Source organism: Athene cunicularia (genome assembly GCF_003259725.1).
Source record: "Athene cunicularia isolate RWA chromosome 17 unlocalized genomic scaffold, athCun1 chr17_part1, whole genome shotgun sequence".
Classification (NCBI taxonomy): Eukaryota; Metazoa; Chordata; class Aves; order Strigiformes; family Strigidae; genus Athene; species Athene cunicularia.
In genome coordinates this window covers 5,478,249-5,498,726 of record NW_020799122.1, presented here as the reverse complement: position 1 = coordinate 5,498,726, position 20,478 = coordinate 5,478,249, and the positions used below count along the sequence as shown (strand labels likewise).

At 61.0% G+C, this 20,478-nt stretch overlaps 2 protein-coding genes across 3 annotated transcripts in view; both read left to right on the top strand.

The window, feature by feature from the left end:
- The first annotated feature begins 6 nt into the window (after nucleotides 1-6).
- LAMC3 (laminin subunit gamma 3) lies at nucleotides 7-18,591 on the top strand. 2 transcript variants are annotated; one of them, XM_026860303.1, is made up of 28 exons: nucleotides 7-293; nucleotides 3,971-4,275; nucleotides 4,467-4,597; nucleotides 5,591-5,757; nucleotides 6,141-6,329; nucleotides 6,506-6,623; nucleotides 6,704-6,802; nucleotides 7,171-7,307; nucleotides 8,778-8,894; nucleotides 9,201-9,399; nucleotides 9,627-9,739; nucleotides 10,006-10,224; nucleotides 12,105-12,293; nucleotides 12,376-12,621; nucleotides 12,948-13,101; nucleotides 13,217-13,359; nucleotides 13,441-13,619; nucleotides 13,701-13,839; nucleotides 14,242-14,447; nucleotides 14,739-14,815; nucleotides 14,948-15,082; nucleotides 15,388-15,532; nucleotides 15,659-15,817; nucleotides 16,149-16,251; nucleotides 16,364-16,563; nucleotides 16,830-16,976; nucleotides 17,161-17,260; nucleotides 17,884-18,591. In XM_026860303.1, exons 1-28 carry the CDS (start codon nucleotides 26-28, stop codon nucleotides 18,132-18,134), a joined length of 4,635 nt encoding a protein of 1,544 aa, XP_026716104.1. In that variant the 5' UTR covers nucleotides 7-25; the 3' UTR covers nucleotides 18,135-18,591. The 2 variants fall into 2 exon arrangements, with proteins under 2 accessions (XP_026716104.1, XP_026716103.1); XM_026860302.1 differs by having other exon boundaries at nucleotides 15,656-15,817.
- Nucleotides 17,925-20,478, top strand: part of AIF1L (allograft inflammatory factor 1 like) — a 12,089-nt gene continuing 9,535 nt past the window's right edge. Inside the window, exons 1-2 of the mRNA XM_026860304.1 lie at nucleotides 17,925-17,939; nucleotides 18,588-18,591. The gene's annotated coding sequence lies outside the window, so the exon portion shown is untranslated. The remainder of the gene's footprint in view (nucleotides 17,940-18,587; nucleotides 18,592-20,478) is intronic.

The following is a 20,478-nucleotide window of genomic DNA, read 5'->3' as shown; positions in this document are numbered from 1 at the left end:
CCCCCGGGGCCCCCCCCGCCGCTGCATGCCCGTCTTTGAGAACGCTGCCTTTGGCCGGGCTGCCCAGGCCACCAACACGTGCGGTTCACCCCCCGAGGACTACTGCCTGCAGATGGGCGCTCGCCACGCCAGCGCCCTGTGCCACCGCTGCGATGCCGCCGACCCCCGGCACCACCACAACGCCTCCTTCCTCACGGACTTCCACAGCCAGGAGGACAGCACTTGGTGGCAAAGCCAGTCCATGGCCTTTGGCATCCAGCACCCCAACTCCGTCAACATCACCCTCCACCTGGGTAAGTGCTGGCAGGACCCCCCCTGCGCTGCCGGCGAGGGAAACCGATGGTGTGTTCGAGGTCTGGGTGCAGAGATGAGGGGGGTGGGTGCTCCTGCATCCCGTAGCTCTTGGTGCCAGTTTTGGGTTAAAGACAGGACCCTCTCCAGGGCTTTTAGAGGGTGCAAAGAGGGGGGAAGCCCTCTGCAAAGGGTAGATCACTGAAGGGACCTGGGGAGGGTCTGCCCCGTCCAGCAGCCAAGCCCCGGTCCTTTGCGGGGTGAGGATACCAGTGCCCGCCTGTGCTGCTTCCCGGCCAGCGTGCCGGGGGGGCTGCTCTCCCGTTCGCCCGAGGCTGCTTTGTACCGATTATGCAATTTTGCAGAGCAGGAGGCAGGCGGGTCCCTACCCCCCGCCACCCACCGGCAGAGCCTTGCCCACGGAGGGGGGGGCACTGTGGGTGCCAAGCCCGTGCCGTTTCCCCCCTGTGCTGAGGATGCCTGGCGTGTCTCAGTGTGGGGGGCAGATCTCTGCACATGCTGTGCAGCCCCAGCTGGGATCCAACCCTCTATGTTTTAAATACATAAATACATAAAAATGTGCAAACCACCCGCTTAGAGGGTACTTAAACCCATGGGGCATGCCTGGCATTTTAAAAAGCTTTTTTAACATTTTTCCTGCCATCTAAACTATCCAGTCTATTGGGCAGCACTGTAAAATCTTCATTCTCTGCAGTCTCCTGCCATCTGCATGCCGAAGGGGGGTAGCGGAGGGGCTGCGGAGCATGTAAGGGGACAGCTGAGCACTGGTGCTGCACGGAGCCGTGCTGGTGGGACCTGGCAGCTGGGGTCGGGGTGACAGCGGAGGGTCTGTGCCTGCGGGAGCTGCCCAGCTGTGCAGAGGTCGCTGCTTTCCCAGCCCCCTGCGAGCGGGCAGACATCTGGTCCTCGACCCCGGACTGGGGCTGGACTCCCCACCGGGCATGAGAAGCAGTGCCGGAGGAGCCTGCCATCCCCACTCCCTGCTGCCGCTCCCGCCAGCCCCACGGGAGGGCATCTGCCAGCCTCTTGCCCGTCTGAGGCACGCTGTCATATTGCCCCCAAATCATTTGTGTTTGACCCGAGGCATAAACAACCCCAATGCCACCCGTGTGGCGGAGCAAGACGCTGCCAGGCGAGTTTGTGGCCACTGGTCCCAGCTCGGCACATGGATACGTGCAGGCTCCGGCATGCCTCGGTGTGCAGCAGCCCCTCGCCCCAGCACAAGCTCCTCAAGCCTCGGGGCTGCTTTCCCAGTCTCTTGTCTGTCTTCGGGCTTTTCCCCGGCCCCTCTGCAGACCCCACACTCGGATTTCCAGTGGAGCCTTGTCCGTTCCCTGTGACCACCCTGCTGCGTCGGTCTCCCATTAGCACATCCAAGGCCATAACACTGCACCGAGATCATCTTCAGCCCCGGTCCCTGCGTGCCCGAACCAGAGCATCCCTCAGCAAATATCCCCCTTTCTGCCTGGCTCATATATCTTGCCACGCTAAAAAGTGCCATTGTGGTGCCCGGCACATTGCTGTCTGACCTTTTCCATAGCCACTGGGCCGCATTCTCATCCCAGCTGCACACCTTTTTATTGCTACCTTAATGCTTTCACTTAAGTTATAGAGGAAAAGCCCAACTGGCCCCTGCAGCCCCCCAGGACATGACCCAGGATGAGTCCTCGCTTGTGAGCTCTGCTGAGTAATGGGGTTTTTAACACACGTAGCGTGTCCCTGCCAGCCTGCTCCTCTTTCTCAGTCCTGAGTCAGACATCTTGTAGGTTCTCCAGCGTGGTTACCTGGGGAGCTTATTAAATAAGATATCAAATGAGTTGGACAAGACCTGTGTTTACCTGCATGCTGTTGATTGGCATTAATTAGATTATCCTCCTTTAAATCTCTCTTCTCTGCGAGGTTTCAGCCATGCCATTAACATGCTTCGGACTCGGAGTGGATCAATGATCCTGAGCACCCGTGGCCATTGCATTTACCCTGTCAGACACCAGGGAGGAACCCAAAATATCCACTTGCAAAGGCAACAGGCACCAGGGCTCCTCGGGTGGCTCTCTGAATGCCAGCGGCGAGTGTCTAGATCGGGCAGTATCTGCGTCTGTGAATCTGACTTTCCTATGGGCTGCAAGCCTGTGGCAGGCTCCCGTGGCTGAGGTTCAGGGTTGCCAGAGGTGGCTGGGGAGATGTAGGTGATGTCACCATCCCTGCACACTCCTCTCTCTTCTCCAAAATCCTCCACCTGGGGCCCCTGGTGCAGCCCGAGCTGTACTCTGGGCTCTGCGGGAGGCGGGTGAATGCTTGTCTCAGAGGACAGCACAGCTGGGAGAGCACCCAGGGGTCCTGGGGCTGTCACCCTCAGCTGCCCGTGCACCCTCCCAGCATCCCTATCCCGCAGCACGCCCAGCTTTGGGACACGTCACACCTTCCCAAGCAGGAAAGGGGAGACAACAAGCCCAGATTTTTTTTTTCTGAGCAGAATTTGGCTGATTAAAATGCCTGTCTGGGAAAAACACGCGCTCCCTCAGGATGATTCCCCGGGGCAGCGACTCTCCTCCACCCCAGCAGAGGCACCAAGGTGGGGCTGCCCCAGTCCAGGCACCCCCTCCCCTCACGCAGGGCCGCTTGGGCCAAGGGGCTGTTTATTGACACAGCGCCGAGCTCCCTTCCTCTCCCAGAGGAAACTGCTCCAGGAGGCCACAGCCTCGACCTTGCTGTTTTGGTAGCCACCCCCCTCTGGGACCGTGCTGTCTGGGAACCGGCATCCACCGGGCGTTCTGCCTGCAGCGGGGTGCAGGGCAGGGGCACCCCCACTGTCGCCAGCGCGAAGGGGTCCCAAAATGAGGTGAGCTGAGCAAGAGGCACAGGGGAACGTGGCGGCTGTGGGACAGCCCGGTTGAAGCCCCTTCTCAGCCCTTGTCACCTCTGGGTGGGCTGTGAGTGGGCCTGGCCCCCACCCCGGGCGCTTGGCCGGGTGCTCCCCACGTCCCTGATGGGAGGCAGCTGCTTTTCCCAGTGCCGGTAGCCAGGCTGCCTCAGCTCCCCCGCAGCAAAGTCGCAGCACATATGCGACAGTATTCATATGGGCCCAATTAAAGTCTTGTTTTCCTAGTCCCAGAATAACCCCTCTAACATTCCCAACTCATTATCTTTTCAAATAAAGCCAAAACCTTGCAGCTAATTGTTTTGTGCTGTCAGGAGCGGTGCTGTTATGGAGCAATCCAGTCTTTGAGCTGGCCCTTCATCTCTGGCAATTAAGCGGTTCTGATGTTCACTTTGGTGTTTTCTTTTCCCCCTTTTGCTAATTCTTTCAAGCACTTTCAGAGCTGTGTCGGCCGCCCTGGGGATTGGTGGCCTCTCTTTGTCTTCATCCCTGCAAAGACAGCAGCAATGCTGGGTCCCAGCATGCAGCTCCCTGGGAAGGGACCGAGCTTGATCTTTTCCACCTCTCCATCCCTGTGTCCTGGGGATGTGACTCAGTGCTGTGGGCCTGGGTCTTCCCCTCCGCCAGCTGCTGGTTAGAGCCTGGCTTTGCTCCTTGCCCGTGCAACCCTCCTGGTGCATCCGTGCAGTGGGTGAGTGGTTGCACTGGGGCAAGAGCCAGTTTGCAACTGGACGGGGCTTGGGTTGCTGGAGGGTGATGGCGTGGCGGGTCTGTCCCCAGGCAAAGCCTATGAGATCACCTACGTGCGGCTGAAGTTTCACACCAGCCGCCCCGAGAGCTTCGCCATCTACAAGCGCAGCCGCGCCGAGGGGCCCTGGGTGCCGTTCCAGTACTACAGCGCATCCTGCGAGAAGACCTACGGGAAGCGGCAGCGGCACTACCTGCGCCCGGGGGAGGATGAGCAGGTGGCCTTCTGCACCGATGAATTCAGCGACATCTCCCCACTGAGCGGGGGCAACGTGGCCTTCTCCACCCTCGAGGGACGGCCCAGCGCTTACAATTTTGATGGGAGCCCAGCGCTGCAGGTGCTGCTGGGGTGGGAGTGGGGTGGGTGCGTGGTTTCCCAGGACTGGGTGCACTAATGCAGCCACCCAGGGTAAAAGTGCCTGTGGTGCCCTGCATCCTTGTAAGAAAAGGTGCAGGATGTGTCCCGGTTGGGGTGGGGAGCTGGTGGCCCAGACCCCTGGCCAAGGTGCCTTCCCTGTGTCCTCGGCAGGAGTGGGTGACCGTCACTGACCTGCTCATCTCCTTGAACCGGCTCAACACGTTCGGGGATGACATCTTCAAGGACCCCAAGGTGCTGCAGTCATATTACTACGCCATCTCTGACTTCTCCGTTGGTGGCAGGTGAGAGGCAGCCAGAACGGGGTGAGGTCAGGAGTGGGAGGACCTTCCTGGGCCCGTGGAGCTGCGATGTGGGGAAGTTGCTCCCCACCTCAGTCTTGTTTGAATTGTGTTTTGGGGTCAAACTGCTCCAATGTGGCTTTCTGCATCTGTAAACCTGAGCTGGTGGTGCAGAGATGGGTGATGAAACATGGAGACCTTCCAGTGATGGAGAATAGGGGTCTTTTCCCCACAAGCTCTCTCTATTGGATGGAGACCCCATCCCTGGAGGTGTTTAAGAGTCAGGTTAACATAGCACTTAGGTTTATGGTGTAGTCAGGAACTGTCAGTGTGAGGTTAATGGTTGGACTAGATGATCTTCAAGGTCTTTTCCAACCTTGATGATTCTGTGATTCTTATTTGCCACCAGCTGTATTTGCTTTGCCTCCTCCCAGCCCAGTGGCTTTTATTGGCACTGGGGTTTGCGTTGTTCTTCCTGTGGCCCTGCTTGGTCCCTGGGCGCAGCAAAAGATGTGTCCTGGGGTGCCAGTGGGGAGATGCCCTGAGGGCACAGAGGCTGGTGGAGGAGCTTGGAGTCAGCATGGCCACAGCCTGAGGAGCCAGAGGGGCTGCTGGGGGGCTGGGAGAGCTGATGTGGGATGGAGAGGTCGGTGGCACCCACTGGGGGCTGCCCACGGGCTGTGCTGCACATGCCCCTCCCTGGCTGGGAGGAGTGGGAAGTCTCCCCCAGACAGAGGGGTCGGGGCTCATCTCACCCCCCAGCCCCAGCAGCTGGAGCTGGTTAGTATCTCGCACAGGCCACCCTCAGCATGTGACATCCCAGCTGTGCCTCGGGGACACGGTGGTGGCCTCCGCACCAGCACAGCCCAAGCCGCTTTCTGCCCCATTCCTCGCCCCACGGCCACACGCCGCACAGCCTGGGCACCGTCCCGCTGCCGGCTGCTGCCCACCCCGCTGCTCAGAACGGGTCGTCCCCACGCCGGGGTCTCGCTGCAGGTGCAAATGCAACGGCCACGCTAGCGAGTGCGCCCCGGACGAGGCCGGGCAGCTGGTCTGCGTGTGCCAGCACAACACGGCCGGCACCGACTGCGAGCGCTGCCAGCCCTTCTACCAGGACCGGCCCTGGGCTCGCGGCACCGCTGAGGCCGCCAACGAGTGTCTCCGTGAGTATCTCCCGGGCTGGCTCGGTGGCCACGGTGTGTGACCAGCCCCAGCCGGCTGCGGTGGTGCCACGTTGGCTCATCTGGCAGCTTCTGCCCTTCCTGCACGGGCAGAAAGCGCCTGTTTCATTTTGTAAGGCTGCTCTGGGCAGGGAGGGAGGATTTGCACCCCAGGACACCCCTTCACAGCATCACCCTGAGGATTCCCCAACATTTCCTTATGCCATGAGTGCAGGCAGCTGCTCCATGAACCGTGCTGCACCCACCTCTGTGCTGCTGAGCCAAGCAGCCCCTCCGGCTCATCCAACCCCAAAGGGAGTTGCTTTAACCCCTGGGTGAGCCCTGTGCCCCCCAGGTGCCGACCAGCCCTCCTGCCTTCCCCCCAGCTTGCAACTGCAGCGGCCGCTCAGAGGAGTGTTTCTACGACCAGGAGCTGTACCGCCGCAGCGGGCACGGGGGCCGCTGCCGCAACTGCCGCGACAACACGGCCGGGCCCCACTGCGAGCGCTGCCGGCAGAACCACTACCGCTGGGACCAGCGGGCAGCCTGCCAGCCCTGCCACTGCCACCCCGCAGGTGCGTGGGGCCATGCCAAGCTGGGCTCTGGCTGCAAAGCCCCTACCTGAGCCGGGGCTTGGCTGGGAGGGATGGCTTTGGTTGGTTCTCCCTTGCCTGGGGTTTCCCCATCTCCCTCCGCGCTGTGTCTCACCCTGGCTGGGGTTGAGCCTCAGGGCTGGCCGGGGTCCCCGCAGGCTCCCTGCAGCCCCAGTGCGATGACTCGGGGACCTGCCTCTGCAAAGCCAATGTGACGGGCTGGAAGTGCGAGCGCTGCAAGGATGGCTACCACAGCCTCAGCGAAGGCGGCTGCAGGTGAGGAGGAGCCTGGCCCTGGGTAAGAGTAGCGGGATGGGATTGGGGCTCATCTCATGCCTTGGTCTCACCCCATCCAGACCCTGTGCCTGCAACCCCACGGGCAGCGTGGGCACCTGTGACCCCAACACGGGGCACTGCACCTGCAAGGAGAGGGTGGAGGGGCACTTGTGCAACAGGTAAGCACCACAGCCCTGGGATGGGGATGGGACCACTGTCCTCTTTCCAGCAATGTCCTGACCCCTCTGGAATCAGAGCTAAGGCTCATTGGTCGGTGCAGAGCAGGCGTCTTCACTTCTGTGGGACATTGCTGCTTCCCCAGCACCTACACACGACCCCTCACAGGGGCTTTGTGATGGGAATCCTGCAGGGTGACCCCCTGCAGAGACCCTGGCTGGCTGGCACGGCCGTGGGGCTGCACCCCTCTGGGCCCCTGGGACTGGGCACACTCGGAGATGCCAGCAGTGTTCCTCCTAGGATGCTGCTGTGGTCCCCTGTGGCTCTGCCTGCCCTGTGCTACCTGCTCCTGTTTCCTCCCTGTGCCCAGGTGCCAGCTGGGCTGGTTCAACCTGCAGCCCCACAACCCCGCTGGCTGCACCAGCTGCTTCTGCTACGGCCACTCTACCGCCTGCATGGCAGCAGATGGCTACGAGGTGACCAACATCCACTCCAGCTTCACCCAAGGTACCAACTTCCCAGCTCTGGGTGAAACGGGGCACGGCTGCACCATCTCCATCCAAAAAACTCTGGCAGTTTGGGGAAGCTGGGGCTGAGCATCCTCCCTTTGGGGCTAACTGGTTGGAGGGTGTTTTCTCTGGCTTGCTCTTATTTTGTTGTTAAACCTCTGCTTCTGCCCCCAGCTCTGTGGGGACGGGCTCTCCCTGGTTCCCCATGGCATCCTGACCTGTTCCTGGGGCTGTGCATGTCTCAGGAAGGGCTGCAGGGCCAGGCACAGCCATCCCACCACACCAGGGACTTGCAGGAGCACTAAAAATCAGCTCACAAAGATAAAAACTAAAAGGATGGATCCTGGTGGGAACTTTCCCCCTTATTCCCTCCTGTCCCCATCTTCAGGGGCTGGGAGAGCGGGATGGGATGCTCTTGCCCAGCTGTGGCCAGGGCTGTGCGTGGCAGGACGGGATGTGTGCGGAATGCTCAGGGAAACCCTGCCATCCCACCCGACGTGTGCAGCCCTGGCTGCGGGCACACCGCAGCTCCCCCCACAGCCCCCGCTCACCAGGAACCCCACCTGCACCCCAGCAGGGTCCAGGCACCCACCACAGGCAGCCCAGCTCTCTGCCTCCCCTGCATCCCAACGAGTGTGCGCGCCAGCGAGCAGATGGATACGAACATGTCCAGGCGCGGGTTCACCCTGATTGCCTTTAAACCGTGCTGCCAATTGCTGTACTGCTGTAATGTCTTCTATGGCCTTGAAACAGAGCCAGGCTTTAAACAGAGGCTTTTTTCCACCCTTCATGCAGCCAGTTTGGGGCTGCTCCTTTAGGGACAGGCTTGGCAGAGCCCTGGGCTGGGTTGCAAAAGGCTCAGCGGCACGGAGCAGGATGCAGCCACCCACCCTCCCAAAGCCCCCCTCCCCAAAGCTCTCCCTGATCTGCAGTTGAGCTGGATCAGCTGGAAGTTTCCTGTGTTGGGTGAAAGGGTCCAAATTTGGGATGATTTGGTATTCGAGCACAGCCCGTTCGAGAGCTAGGGAGGGATTTCCAAGTGTTCATCCTGTGGGCACCCAGGGCTGGAAGAAATAACTCATCCTGGGGCATTGGGGGGGGGGGGAATTTAACTGATTTCCAAAGGAAATAACTGAGTGCAGTTACACCCTGTCTCACCCTGGGCTTCCTGCGCCTCCAGCCCACAGTAATGTTGGAACCACAGAACAGGCAGGGGGGCAAAAGTTTAAAGATAATAATTTCCTCCAAATCTAAGAAAATAAACAGACTGGGGGGGTGACTAGGGCCACTCTCTGGCATGTTAGAGCCCAGAGCCTGAGCAGAGCAGGGTGTTACAAAGCACTGGCCCTTTCCAAGACCCTGGAGAGTCTCTGGAGGAAGGACAGGGCCCCTGAAAGCTGCACTCGCTGGGCTGGTGGGGACTCGCTGCTCCCCTCAGCCCTGCACCGCTGCTGTGTGCTGTCACCAGGGCTGGAGGGCTGGGCTGCAGCAGCTCCAGGCACCGGGGACCTGCCTCTGCGTTGGGTTGACGGGGAGATCATCACCGAGTGGGATGGAGAGGAGCCGGTGGATATTCTTGCACCAGGTATCGCGTATGCCGGGTCCCTGGGGCTCTGCTCTGCCGTGGGGACCCCGCGGTGCTCTCGTGGGACATCCCACTGCTCCATCGGTGCTGGGCTCCATCCCCCAGAACTGAGTGTGTTTCAATAACACAAGGTGTGGGGGGATTGGAGGGGTGGACCAGGACCCCAGAGGGCAGGTTGGACCTGGCCCTGCTCTGGGGGTTGGCCATGGCTCCTGGTGATGCTGTTGGGAGCAGGATTGCACTGACAGCCCTGGCAGAGCTGGTACCTCCATGTTCTACAGACTTTGCTCCTCTCTTCCCTCGCAGAGAAGTTTCTGCAGAACCAGCGCCTCAGTTATGGGCAGCTCCTGTCCCTGCTGCTGGGAGTGGAAGGGAATCGGACAGGGATGGAGACTGAGGTGCCCTTGCTCCGGGTCCAGCTGGTGCTGGAGGGCGAGGGGATGGAGATCACCATGTCCAGCAGCACAAGCCAGCCCCAGCACGGAAAGCAGGCTGTTACCTTCAGGTACCCATCACGGCGGTTTGGGGAGCACCGGCTGGGCTGGGGACAGAGCGTGTCCGATCTTGCCTGGGCTGCCCTGTGCTGTGGGGCTCAGCCCCGCTCCCTGCCCCGCTCGGGGATTTAACTGCACCCCCATCGCTGCGCTGGCGTGCCGGTTGGGGAGCTGGAGCTGTCCTGCGGTACGTGGCTGTCAGACGGGCCCTGCCCTTCCTCACATCCTCCTTTAACAGGCTGCAGGAGGCAGAGGAGGGTGTGGAGCCTTCACTGTCAGCCTTCAGCTTCCAGCGTGTGCTGTCCAACCTGACCGCCCTCCGCCTCCGTGTGAGCCACAGCCCCGTGCAAGGTGCGTGGCTCCGTGCAAACATCCCCATGGGGACCAAGCTGGGATGGGGCTGGGGACATCGAAGCAGCATCAGGCTCTCGGGGATGAGAGGCGTTGCAAGGAGTGTGTTGGGGCAAGGGTTGGCTTCTCTCTGTGAACACCCCGTGGCTCTCCAGGAGGTGCTTTGCGGTGTCCTATGCCTCTTAGGAGCATTTCCAAGCAGGATGGAGAGAGCAGGGCTGGGGGACATGCCCCCCCCATTCTCACGCCGCTCTCCCCTCTCGCAGGCAGGCTGTCCCTGAGCGAGGTCCAGCTCACGTCCGCTCGGCCCGGGCCGGGGACACGGGCGGGCTGGGTGGAGGAGTGCACGTGTCCCCCAGGCTACGCCGGGCAGTTCTGCCAGGCCTGCGCACCCGGCTTCAAGAGGGAGATCCCCTTCGGCGGCCCCTTCGTCCGCTGTGTGCCCTGCGCCTGCAACCAGCATGGGGACTGTCACCCCCTCTCAGGTGTGTACCCCCCGGCCCCTCCACTTGCCCCGTCACTCCATGCATGGGTGACAAATCCACATTTGCTTGTTTCTGGCAGATGTTGGAAACCATCTGTGAGGTTGCGGTACCCAAAACTTGGAAGTTGAATTGCTTGGCTGGTTGTAGGGACTGGGTTCATAACTGCAAAGTCAGAGATAATTAATGAAGTGCGATAATGGTGGTAATTTATAATGAGAGGCATCTTTCATGGTACTTTATGACCTTAAAGGAGGAGAAAGGAAGAGTCCTGGTCCTCAGGGGAGTGAGGAGGCAGGAGAGAGGCAGAGGGTTTTGCCAGGACAGGTCTTGCAGGCAGCATCACTGGCTGAGGAGCAGGACTGGACACAGCCCTGGTGTCTACAAACTGGGAGTGAATCTGAGCAGAGAAACAAGTAAAAGAGCAGGAAAATACAGCAGTGCCAGCTTGCAGGAAGGCACCAGAGGAGCCAGCTCTCATGCTGCCAGCCCAAGCCCTGCTCTGCCTCCAGATCCCGCTCAGAGGTGCAAGATGGCAGCAGGGACTGTGGCTTGAAGGGAGGAAAAAGCAAAAGCAAAGTCTTCAGGGCAGCATGGGTGTGACTGGAGCAGTTTTCAGGGTGTTGGCTCTCCCCTCTCCTGCCAGGCAAAGTGTCTGGATGGCTTCAGTCAGGGAAGGGGGGCAGGATTGCAAACCACTGCCCCTGAGCTTGAGGTGGCTGCGTGAATGCAGCACCAGCCTCGCTGCTGTCAGCCCTGGGGAAAGACAGATTGGAGCCGCGAGAGGCTTGTGAGACACTGCCTTGCTCCCCATCCATCCCTGCAGAAAGCAGCAGCTTTGATCCGTGCTGAGAAGAGCTTGGATATAAGATGATGCTTTTGGTACCCTGACAGAGCTCCTGGGGCTCCTCGCTGGCCGGCTCCCCGCGGTGAGGAGCAGCAGTAGTGTATGGCTGGGATGGAAAGGGCTGGAAGAGGCGCTGTGCTCAGCCAGTGCCCTGCCCTGCCAGCAGAAACGCGGCAGCAGCTCTGCAAACTCGCCCCTCGTCTCACAGAGCCAGGCTGGCGCTGCCGACTGCACAATCCCAGGGACGCAGCCAGGCTTTTGATGTCCCGGCCCTGCACTGCCAGCCCCAGCCAGCCTGCATCATGCTTCCTTTTGTTTATTTTTCCACTCCTTCCTGCCACCCACTTTTCCTTTCTTTTCCATTGTCCAGCTCTGCCTGGATGTGGGGAAAATGGAAAAATGCCTGTTCCCCTCTGTGCAACCCAACTCCACGAATTACAGGGAAAAATCCTCCCCCTGGCTCCTTCTCTCGCTCCAGTCAAGCATCTGCCTGGAGGTGGGGGGTTCCTTGAGCATCCTTCCTCCTCCTCCTCCTCCTCCTCCTCCTCCTCTCAGCTGATTTTGGAAGGCCGTGACTCACTGGCTCGGCTCGCGAGGAGACGCTCGCTCCCCGCTGAGTGCCGGCTGGCTGCTTGTGTTTTCCATGACAGGCTGGAAACGATGCGCCTCGTCGCTGAGAAATGTGTTGTCGATTATCAATGGCACCGAGAGACTCCGTGCACGTTGATGGTGCTGCCTGTGCGCGCCAGCGCTGCCTCGTCCCCACGCTGCAGGGGAGCACGGGGCTGGTGCTGGGGCCCTGTGTCCTCTCCAAAACATTCTTCCTTGAGCAAGGATGAAGCAGGGAGGGAAAAATGTTCCGAGTTCTGGTTGGGGATGTGCAATTCCAGCGTGATCCCTTGGCTGGAGTTATGCATCCCTCTCGGCACCCACAGTGTGCCCCGTTCCACACTTGGCTCTCCATCCCTCCCGTGGTCCCTGCTGTTATTTGGGGCTGGGTTTTTGCAGACCTTCAGCCCCATTTTCCTCCTTGCAGGGTACTGCCAGTGCTTGCACAACACAGAAGGTCCCTCCTGTGAGCGCTGCAGCCCCGGGTTTTATGGCAACCCCTTCGTAGGGCGCTTTGATGACTGCAAGCCGTGCCCCTGCCCCGGCCGCTCGCCCTGTACCGAGGTGCCTGGCAGTGGGGAGGTGGTCTGCACCCACTGCCCCCCAGGGCAGAGAGGTGAGGCTGGGGGTGGGCAGGCGAGGGGGCTGGGGGCAGCACCGGCATGGCCAGACCCTCCCCACCTTTTCACCTTCCCCAGGAAAACGCTGCGAGCTCTGTGACGATGGATTTTTTGGGGACCCCCTGGGGCAGAGAGGCCCTGTGAGTCCCTGCATCCCCTGCCAGTGTCACGGGAACGTGGATCTCAATGCCGTGGGGAACTGTGACCCCGTGTCTGGCCGGTGCCTGCGCTGCCTGTACAACACGACAGGCGAGCACTGCGAGAGGTGTCAGCCGGGCTTCTACGGGGACGCGCTGGCTCCCAACCCTGCTGGGAAGTGTGCACGTACGTATGGCCCCGGGGGGTGGCCCTGCTCCCCTGGGTCCCACTGCAGCCAAAACCCTCCCAGCAGTGGGTGGAAAGGGGATGGCCAGTGTGTTCAGGGACTGACTGATGGTCCAGGTTGGCCCCCAAATGCTCAGGAATGGCCTTTGTCCTCTTCCTCCACTGCTGTGATATCCTGGTCTGTGGGGGCTCAGCCTCTCGGAGCTCTCTTTGAGGGGGGGGACATGGCATCCACATTGTGGTGGGGCTCAGCCCCAGTGCTCCATTCCCACTGTCCCACCTGCCAGCCCCGTGCTGGGATGTAACTGGTATTTTGTCTCCCATAGCTTGTGATTGCAACCCCGACGGCTCAGCCCCAGGGCTGGGGGGCTGTGATCCCAGCACGGGCCAGTGCCACTGCCTCCCGCACGTGACGGGCAGAGCCTGTGGGCTCTGCCAGCCTGGCTACTATGGCCTGCAGCCCGCCGTGGGGTGCAAGAGGTATGTGGGGCAGGGCGTGGGGCTGCGAGGGGACAGGTGTGACTCTGCATCCCCAGCCCTAGCCTCTGCTCTTTGCTCCCGGTGCTCGCTCATTCCCCTCCACTCTCGGTGCCAGCTGCGAGTGCCACCCCACGGGGTCACAAGACAGCGGGTGCCACGCACTGACGGGGCAGTGCTCCTGCCAGCCCGGCGTCACGGGGAAGCAATGTGACCGATGCCACCACGGCTTCTTTGGCTTCTCTGCCAGGGGCTGCCGAGGTAACGGGGATGGGGACGGCGCCTCGATCCCTAAACCAGTGCTGGCAGCCGTAGTGTGACACCTCCCTGCCACCATTGCAGCCTGCAACTGCTCCCCACTGGGCTCCATCACCCCGCAGTGCCACGAGAACAGCACCTGCCTCTGTCGCCTCGGCTTCGTGGGCTACAAGTGCGACCGGTGCCAGGCCAACTTCTTCCTCGACCCGCTGAGCTCCCACTGCCAGCAGTGTCCTGCCTGCTATGGGCTGGTGAAGGATGAGGTACAACCGGGGCCCTGCTGAGGTGGGTGCAGCACCCCGGCCCCTGCGCGGCCTCACTGTCCCCCCGTGTCTCACTCACAGGCCGACCGGCTGAAGGCCAGGCTGCAGGAGATGGAGGAATGGCTGCAAAAACCAGGCTGTGACACCCACCCAGGCCAGTCCCCCATGCTGGGAGATGCACCCCGGGGAGACGGACTGCCCAGTCCTCACCTCCTGCAAGGTACAAGGGATGGGTGTCCCTTCCCAATGTCATGGAGGGAGCCCCACGTCACCCCTCCAGGGACTCTCTGCTCCCACAGGGTGCAGCATGGGCGATGGGGTGACTGAGAAGGGGAGGGCAGCTGGGGGGGATGTGCCTTTTTGTGGAGGACAGAGCACCACAGGGACGCTTGCAGGTTTTGGAGCAGATGGTGATGGGCGTTGTCAGGGACTGAGCATCAGCATATGGGGTGCCCTTGGGGTGCTCCATCCCTGGGTCCCTCCTGAGCACCCAGGAAGGACTATTCTCTCCTTTCATTAGCAGGCAGAAGGTGGGGTGCTTGGACACGGGGCAGCCCCACAGACAAGTGGGGAGCCCCGAGCACCTCTGTGGGCAACAAGCAGCTGCCTGTGCTGCCCACAGGTGCCCGGGCCACCCTCTTGGCACAGGTGGGGCGGCTGGCAGGGGCGCTGGGCACCGCGCGGGGCCATCTCAGCAATGTCAGCAGGGCCACCAGCTGCTCGAGCCACGGACCCCCCAAGACCTGCACCCTGCTGTCAGAGATTGGGACCGTGCTGCAGACGGCGCAGCGGGAGATCCTGCACGCTGCAGACACCCTGGCTACCACGGTGCGGGCTCCCACTGGCCCCAGGCTCCTGTGGGGGCTTGTGGCCATCCTGGGGGGCAGTGGGATGTGCAGGACTAGTGGGGTGGGATGTGACCAGTACCGTGGGTGAGTGGGAAAGCCTGGGATGCACTTGGGTATATCCCTGCTTGCAGCTGAGTCAAGAGGAGCTATTTCCCATTGTTCACCCCCATTTGCAAACCTACTCCAGCCCTTCTGGAGGTTCTTGTTTGTGCTGGGGTCTGGGGGTCTCTGCTCCTCACTGGGGTCTCACTGCTGCTGTTTGTGTTTGAAGGAGATTCCCCAGGAAATCCCTCAGCAGCCCACGAATTGGAGCCGCCGGGCACTGGAAGCACGGGCACTAGCCCAGAGGTACTCCTGCGAGTCTGATCCCAGTGTGCACAGGCAGAGGAGGCTGCCTGCCCAGCTCGGGGTGCAGGATGGCTGCTCCTTCCGAGGAGGCCCATCCTAACATCATCGCTCTGGGTGTCCTTGTCCCTGCAGCCACGAGGATGTCATGGTGCAGGTGGAGGCGGTGGTCAGGAGAGCGCTGCGTGCCTCCAAAGCCAGCTCCGAGCTCCTGCAGAGCCTGCTGAAGGGGAACACGATGTGGGATGTGCAGCGCGAGCTGGAGGCCAGGTGAGGGGCTGGCAGCAAGGCGGGCTGGCAGGGCACCACAGCCCCTTGCCTCTGGCCAGGTCCCTGTTACACGACTCAGTCACGGTGATTGGCATCTGCCCAACAGGGTCATGCTGAGTCCTTTCAAACTCATTGCACTGCAGCATTGCAAAGCAGAAAGCAAGGGCGCTCTGTGCTGGGGGTGTTTCAGGGAAATCCCCCAATGTTCCCCCCTACATCCGTGTCGGGGCCAGGTCTCAAAGTGTCATCTCCATCTTTCAATGGACCAGAGGGCCCTGGGTGACAGCGACGTCCTGTCCACGTAGGTACGAGGAAATGCAGCGAGCGCGGGAGGAGCTGGGCGCTGGCGTGGCGGAGGTGGCAGTGGAGGCCGGGAGAGCTTTCGCAGCTGTGCAGCAGGCAAAGGCAGACATGCCCGAGAAACTTCTGCAGGTGGCTGCACTGGGGCAGGTGAGCAGCGTCCGAGCTAAGGCTCCTGCTTGCAGCCCTACCCCCTGCGTTGCCCACTGGGCAGCGCTGCCTCCCAGGCTGGGAGATGCAATCATGGAGCCTTCAGCACCCCTGACCCCGCCGCAGGCACTGCCGGCGCAGGCTGGAGCCCTGGCACAGGACGTGGCAGCGCTGGAGCGGGCAGCAGAGGCACAGGAGCCGTCGGCTCAGCAGGCTGTCGAGGCGTCCCGTGCTCTGGCAGCCGGATTGCGCCAGGAACTGCAGAAGACTCATGGCTTCGAGCAGGTAATCCCTGCTCGATTGCGTGGGGTGTCCCTGCAAAACAGATGATGGGGACCTGCTGTTCCAGCTGGAGCTGTGGGCATGCTGGGCGCATCCCTCTCCTGCCTCCCACCTGGGGCATAGTGGGGGGGTGAGCCCCATCCCTGCTGCTCCAGTGGCCACAGGGGCCATGCCTGCAGCCAGGGGGTTGGGGGTGGATGTTTTGGGAGACATCTCTCCTTGGGCTCCCAGATCTCCCAAGAAGCTCACCTGCCAAGCAGGAGCAGGCTAGGACTCACATTTCCCAGCTGGGTGCAGCTCTTCACACCCTCCCCAGCTTCACTCTTCTCCCCAGCTGCAGGACCGGGCTGGCTCTGCCCACAGCACAGCCACCTCGGCTGTCTCACATGGAAAAGCTGTGCTCTCCGATGCAGAGTCCCTCCTGGCTAGCCTGGAAGGTAAAAGGCACTGGCCAGAGCATCTCCAGCCACAGTTCAGCTCTCACCATGCTGGCTCTGTGTGCCAAGGGGAGAAAGGGACTGTTTGGTGACAGCTGGATTGTCCCTGCAGGCATGAAGAAGGTGCTGGGGCATCGGAAGGGCCAGGCTGCCCTGAGCAGGAAGATGGCACTTGTACGGGACAGGACGATGGTGGAGGCCCAGAGGAAGATTAAACAGGCAGAGAAGACGCTGGGAAACTCCTTGTCCATCTCCACTGCAGCTCAGAGGACAGCCAGGGAGGCTGAGCGAGTCTCTGGGGAGAGCGCCAAGGTCCGAGTGGAGGGATGTGGGGTGTGGGGATCCCGCGCCAGGCTGCAGGGCATAGCTGGGCTGGCAGCTGTCACAGGCAGAGCCCAGGCTGTTGCAGGCAGGGCTGCAGAGCTCCCAGACAGAGCTTCTGCTGCCCACCCAGCACAGCCCACCTTTGTCTGCTTGCAGACCAGGGGGATGCACCCAACCAGGGCTCCAGCCTAGAAGCCAGCCGCAGTCCCCCTGAGCATCCCCAGGTGACTGTCCCCATCTCCATCTCTTTGCAGAGGGCACAGGCTATGCTGCAGGAGAGCAAGCGGGCCCGCAAGCACGTCAGACAGCTTGCCACACATGCCAACGAGACCCAGAGGGAGCTCTCCCGGCAAGAGCATGTGGCCGAGAAGCTCAGGAGGGATCTGGAGGAAGCACACCAGGTGGGTCGGGTCCCCTCGGGCAGGCTGTGCCCTCCAGAGCCTGGAAGGGGCTTTGGCAGCAACCTGCCTTTTGAGCTCCACTGTATGGGGAATGCCTTGGAGACGCTCTTGGGATCCCCTCCCCTCTCCTGTCCAGCCAAGGGTCAACTCTGTTGCTGATCTGGGTTTCTCACTGTGTTGGAAGGTGGGGACATCAGTGAGTGAGATGGCAAAAAGTATCCAGGAAGCCCAGGGCTCACTCATCTCGGACATCGAGAGCCTGAACAACCTGCTGAGCAGTCTAGGTGAGACCCGGGTGGGAGCAAGGTGCAGGGTCCCAGGGAAAGGCCAGGCTGTCGGGGCCTGGGGCTCTCCTGCTTACTGGCCATCCAGGCTGAGCTGGGTACCCCTTTGCTGAGCTCGCTCAGGGTCTTGGCAAAGCTTTCTGAGGGCTCATGCCTCGAGGATGAATTTGGCCTTGCTGAATGTGTGTGTTCCTGCCTGGTATGGAGACACTGATCTCCTTTGTCATCTCCAGGATGAGCAGGGTTGGTCCAAGGGCTCAGTCCCTCTGGGGCTGAGGGATGTGCTTGGCTGGGCTCACTCCTTGTTGCTGGTTGGTTTTGCTCCAGCTCCTGCTTCGATCATCTGGGCACATTTCTGAGTGCTCTGGGACTCTTGCATCCGAGAAGTTTTGCAAAGGGTGGAAATCATCACCCATCTGTAAGAGAGATGTGCCCAGGCCCTGCCTGGAGCCACAATCCAATTTGCTTATCTGTGATCACTGGGAAGCTGCAATGCCTCCATGCCCTGCTGCACCCGCTCCCTATAGTTTGCCTGGTGCCGAGGGTCTGGGCCCCTGGAGCACGTCCAGAACCAATCCTGCCCGGCACACTGCCTCTCGTCCATGTCCTCTCTCCTTGCCCAGGCAATCTGGAGCAGGCCGCAGAGGTGGAGGCGGTGCTGAGCGCCGGGCGGCTGGAGCTGGAGCGGCTGTGGCTGCGCCTGGCCACGCCGGGCACCCTGGCCGGGCAGCTCAGCCTGCTGCAGCAGGAAGCAGTGCGGCAGCGGGAGAAGATCCAGGCGTTCGAGAGCGACTTGGCTGAGATCCGGGCCGACAAGAAGAACTTGGAGGACATTTTGCGGAGCCTCCCTGAGGGCTGCTCAAAGTGGCAGTGACAGGTCCCTGGCCGCTAGCCCATCACCTCTGTGCCCCCTTGCACAGGGAATGGCAGAGCGAAGGACACCCCATGTTCACCAGCATCCATCCCTCCTGCTGCTCCCCACGTGCCCTCTGTAAAACATCACACCCCTGGTCCTTATCCAGACCAGTTCAGGCTCAGCGTTCCGAGTGCTCTGCGACAGGACTTCAGCCACCAGCTCTGTCCTCGGGGCATGGGGACAACCAGCTACCAGGGATCACCAACACTTCTGTGCAGGAGACAGAGCCATCACAGGGTTGGTCTCTCACCATGGAGAGAATGAAGAACCATCACAGACCTCCTCCATCCCAGACACATCCCTCCATCCCTCCTTCCCCACCGCAGCACAGCGCACCAGGGAGGGACAGCTTATCAAGTATGTAACGTACCAAAGCTGTAACACCTGGCGGGTCCTCCTGCCCCAGGAGACGAGAGAGGCTGTTGCACACACGCTGAAAACTTGTCCTGCTGCACAGCACCCTGCAGTGTGATCTCACGTGCTGTGGTTACAGAGGTACAGACATGAATCCGGGTGCAGCCAGGCAGAGTGCTGCTCACTGGAGGGTACACAGCTTGCCTGCTTCCCCAGGGAAGGGAGTTCACAGCAGCAAGGGCTAAACTGGGGCCAAGCAGAAGCAAAGTCAGACCTTCAAGTAGCTCCTGGCAGGCAGAGGGGGCATCCCCTGCCTGCTGCAGGGCAAGAGCAGCTCTGTTCCTGCTTGTTCCCCTGCTCTGGGGTAGTGCAAGGTTCCTCTGGTCTTCATGACCTGTCCTAGCTCTGCTTGGCTCACTGGATGTCACCAGTTCTGGCTACAAACCAGCCCACTGGCCAGCAGTCCCAGGGGCTGGCTAGCATAGCGATGCGTTGGCCAGGGAGGTGGGAGAGCTGCTACTTGCAGCTGCATCACCCCACAGCCCCACACCAGCACCCACGCGCCCTCCCCACTGGAGAGGAGCTGGCTGGTGGCACCAGGCTGTGCAGCCAGTGCAGGCTGGATGGGGAGCACAGCCAGCTCCTGCCAGGGTCACTCCCACAGGGTGGCAGAGGTCAGTGGCTGTATCTCCTTTAAAGGAAAGGCATGTGTGTCCACCCCCAGCACCCCCCAGCTCCCACGCGGGCCGGCTGTGGGGCCACGCAGGCGGCAGAGCTGGGTCCTTTTTCAGCCCACCCTGTGCTGGCTGCGCCACAACTCCAGGTAGCAGCTGAAGTCATTCCCATCAGACTAGAAACGAGTCACCAGGCTGGAGCCCACTTCACTTTTTCACCTGCTTTACCCGTGTTGTTCTGCTCGCAGTGCTGGAAATCAGGTTTGCTAAAGGCTATATGTAAAACTGCTGCCTCAGACATTGGATACCCCCAACTTTATCTCTGGTGGGTCCAGCGGTCTGGAAGGGACACAGGGTTTTCCGATCATGAACCAACCCACCTCCCACCTAATTCTGCACAAAAACTGCCCCAGGAGTGGGATGCCAGAGCTGTGGTGCTGCAGGAGTGTAGCGGGCCAGGGCTCCCCTCTTGCTGCCCAAGGACAACTCTGCAAAAGCAAAACCGTGTAGCAGTGAGAGCGCAGTGCAATTCGGCTTGGCTGAGAGGCAGGGAGCCACAGCCACTTACCATCTCCCTGGGAAGACAATTATACGTCTCCAATCAACACACAAATTTGCTGCTGTTACAGAAATGTCAAGCCTCTGCCTTGTGCTGCTGCTGAAGATGTGGTTCATCCTCCCTCTTGCTCTCCCTGGAACTCTGTTTTTTTAGCTGGTGACAATTGCCTAGAGCTGTATCCATTAAATATTCTTAATATAATCCATAGCTGCCCATCTGCCCGAGTGCCTGGCAGCAGGAGGGGCACACGCCGTACCTGCGCTTTCTCAAAGAGCAGGGGTAGCTGCACCCGGGGTTGACATGCAGTTGGCTCTGGGGTGGTGTGGGACAACTGTCTGACAATTCCTACTAAAACCCACTTTCGTACAGGTTTTTGTTTGTTTGTTTTAAAAAAAAGGTGTCTCGCTGAGATGGCAGGGGGAATGAGGGGGCTGAGGGCAACCTCCCACAGATCCTGGCCAGGACACGCATCAGCCCGGTGCTGCCCGTCCCGGGGCGATGCCTCTCCCCGCTGTTCGTGCCCCAAGGGATCCTCCAGCACCGATTTACAATCGGTTGTGCTTTATCACCCCACGGAGCTGCGCCCAAACAGCACCCAAAGCTGCTACCGGTATCAATCCTCGGTACCCGAGGGGGGACCCCCGAGGCGGCGGGAGTGCACCTGCCCCGGGGTGGCTGCGGAGCGGATCCCCGGCGTGCCGCTTCCCTCCCGGCC

What these genes read in the sequence shown, in the direction of transcription:
- LAMC3 (XM_026860302.1), top strand. Translation starts at nt 26, where the DNA reads ATGCCCGTCTTTGAGAACGCTGCCTTTGGCCGGGCTGCCCAGGCCACC. An exon ending in CAGCGCGAGCTGGAGGCCAG is followed by an intron (nt 15,083 to 15,387) that starts GTGAGGGGCTGG and finishes CTGTCCACGTAG; the next exon opens with GTACGAGGAAATGCAGCGAG. An exon ending in ATCTGGAGGAAGCACACCAG is followed by an intron (nt 16,977 to 17,160) that starts GTGGGTCGGGTC and finishes CTGTGTTGGAAG; the next exon opens with GTGGGGACATCAGTGAGTGA.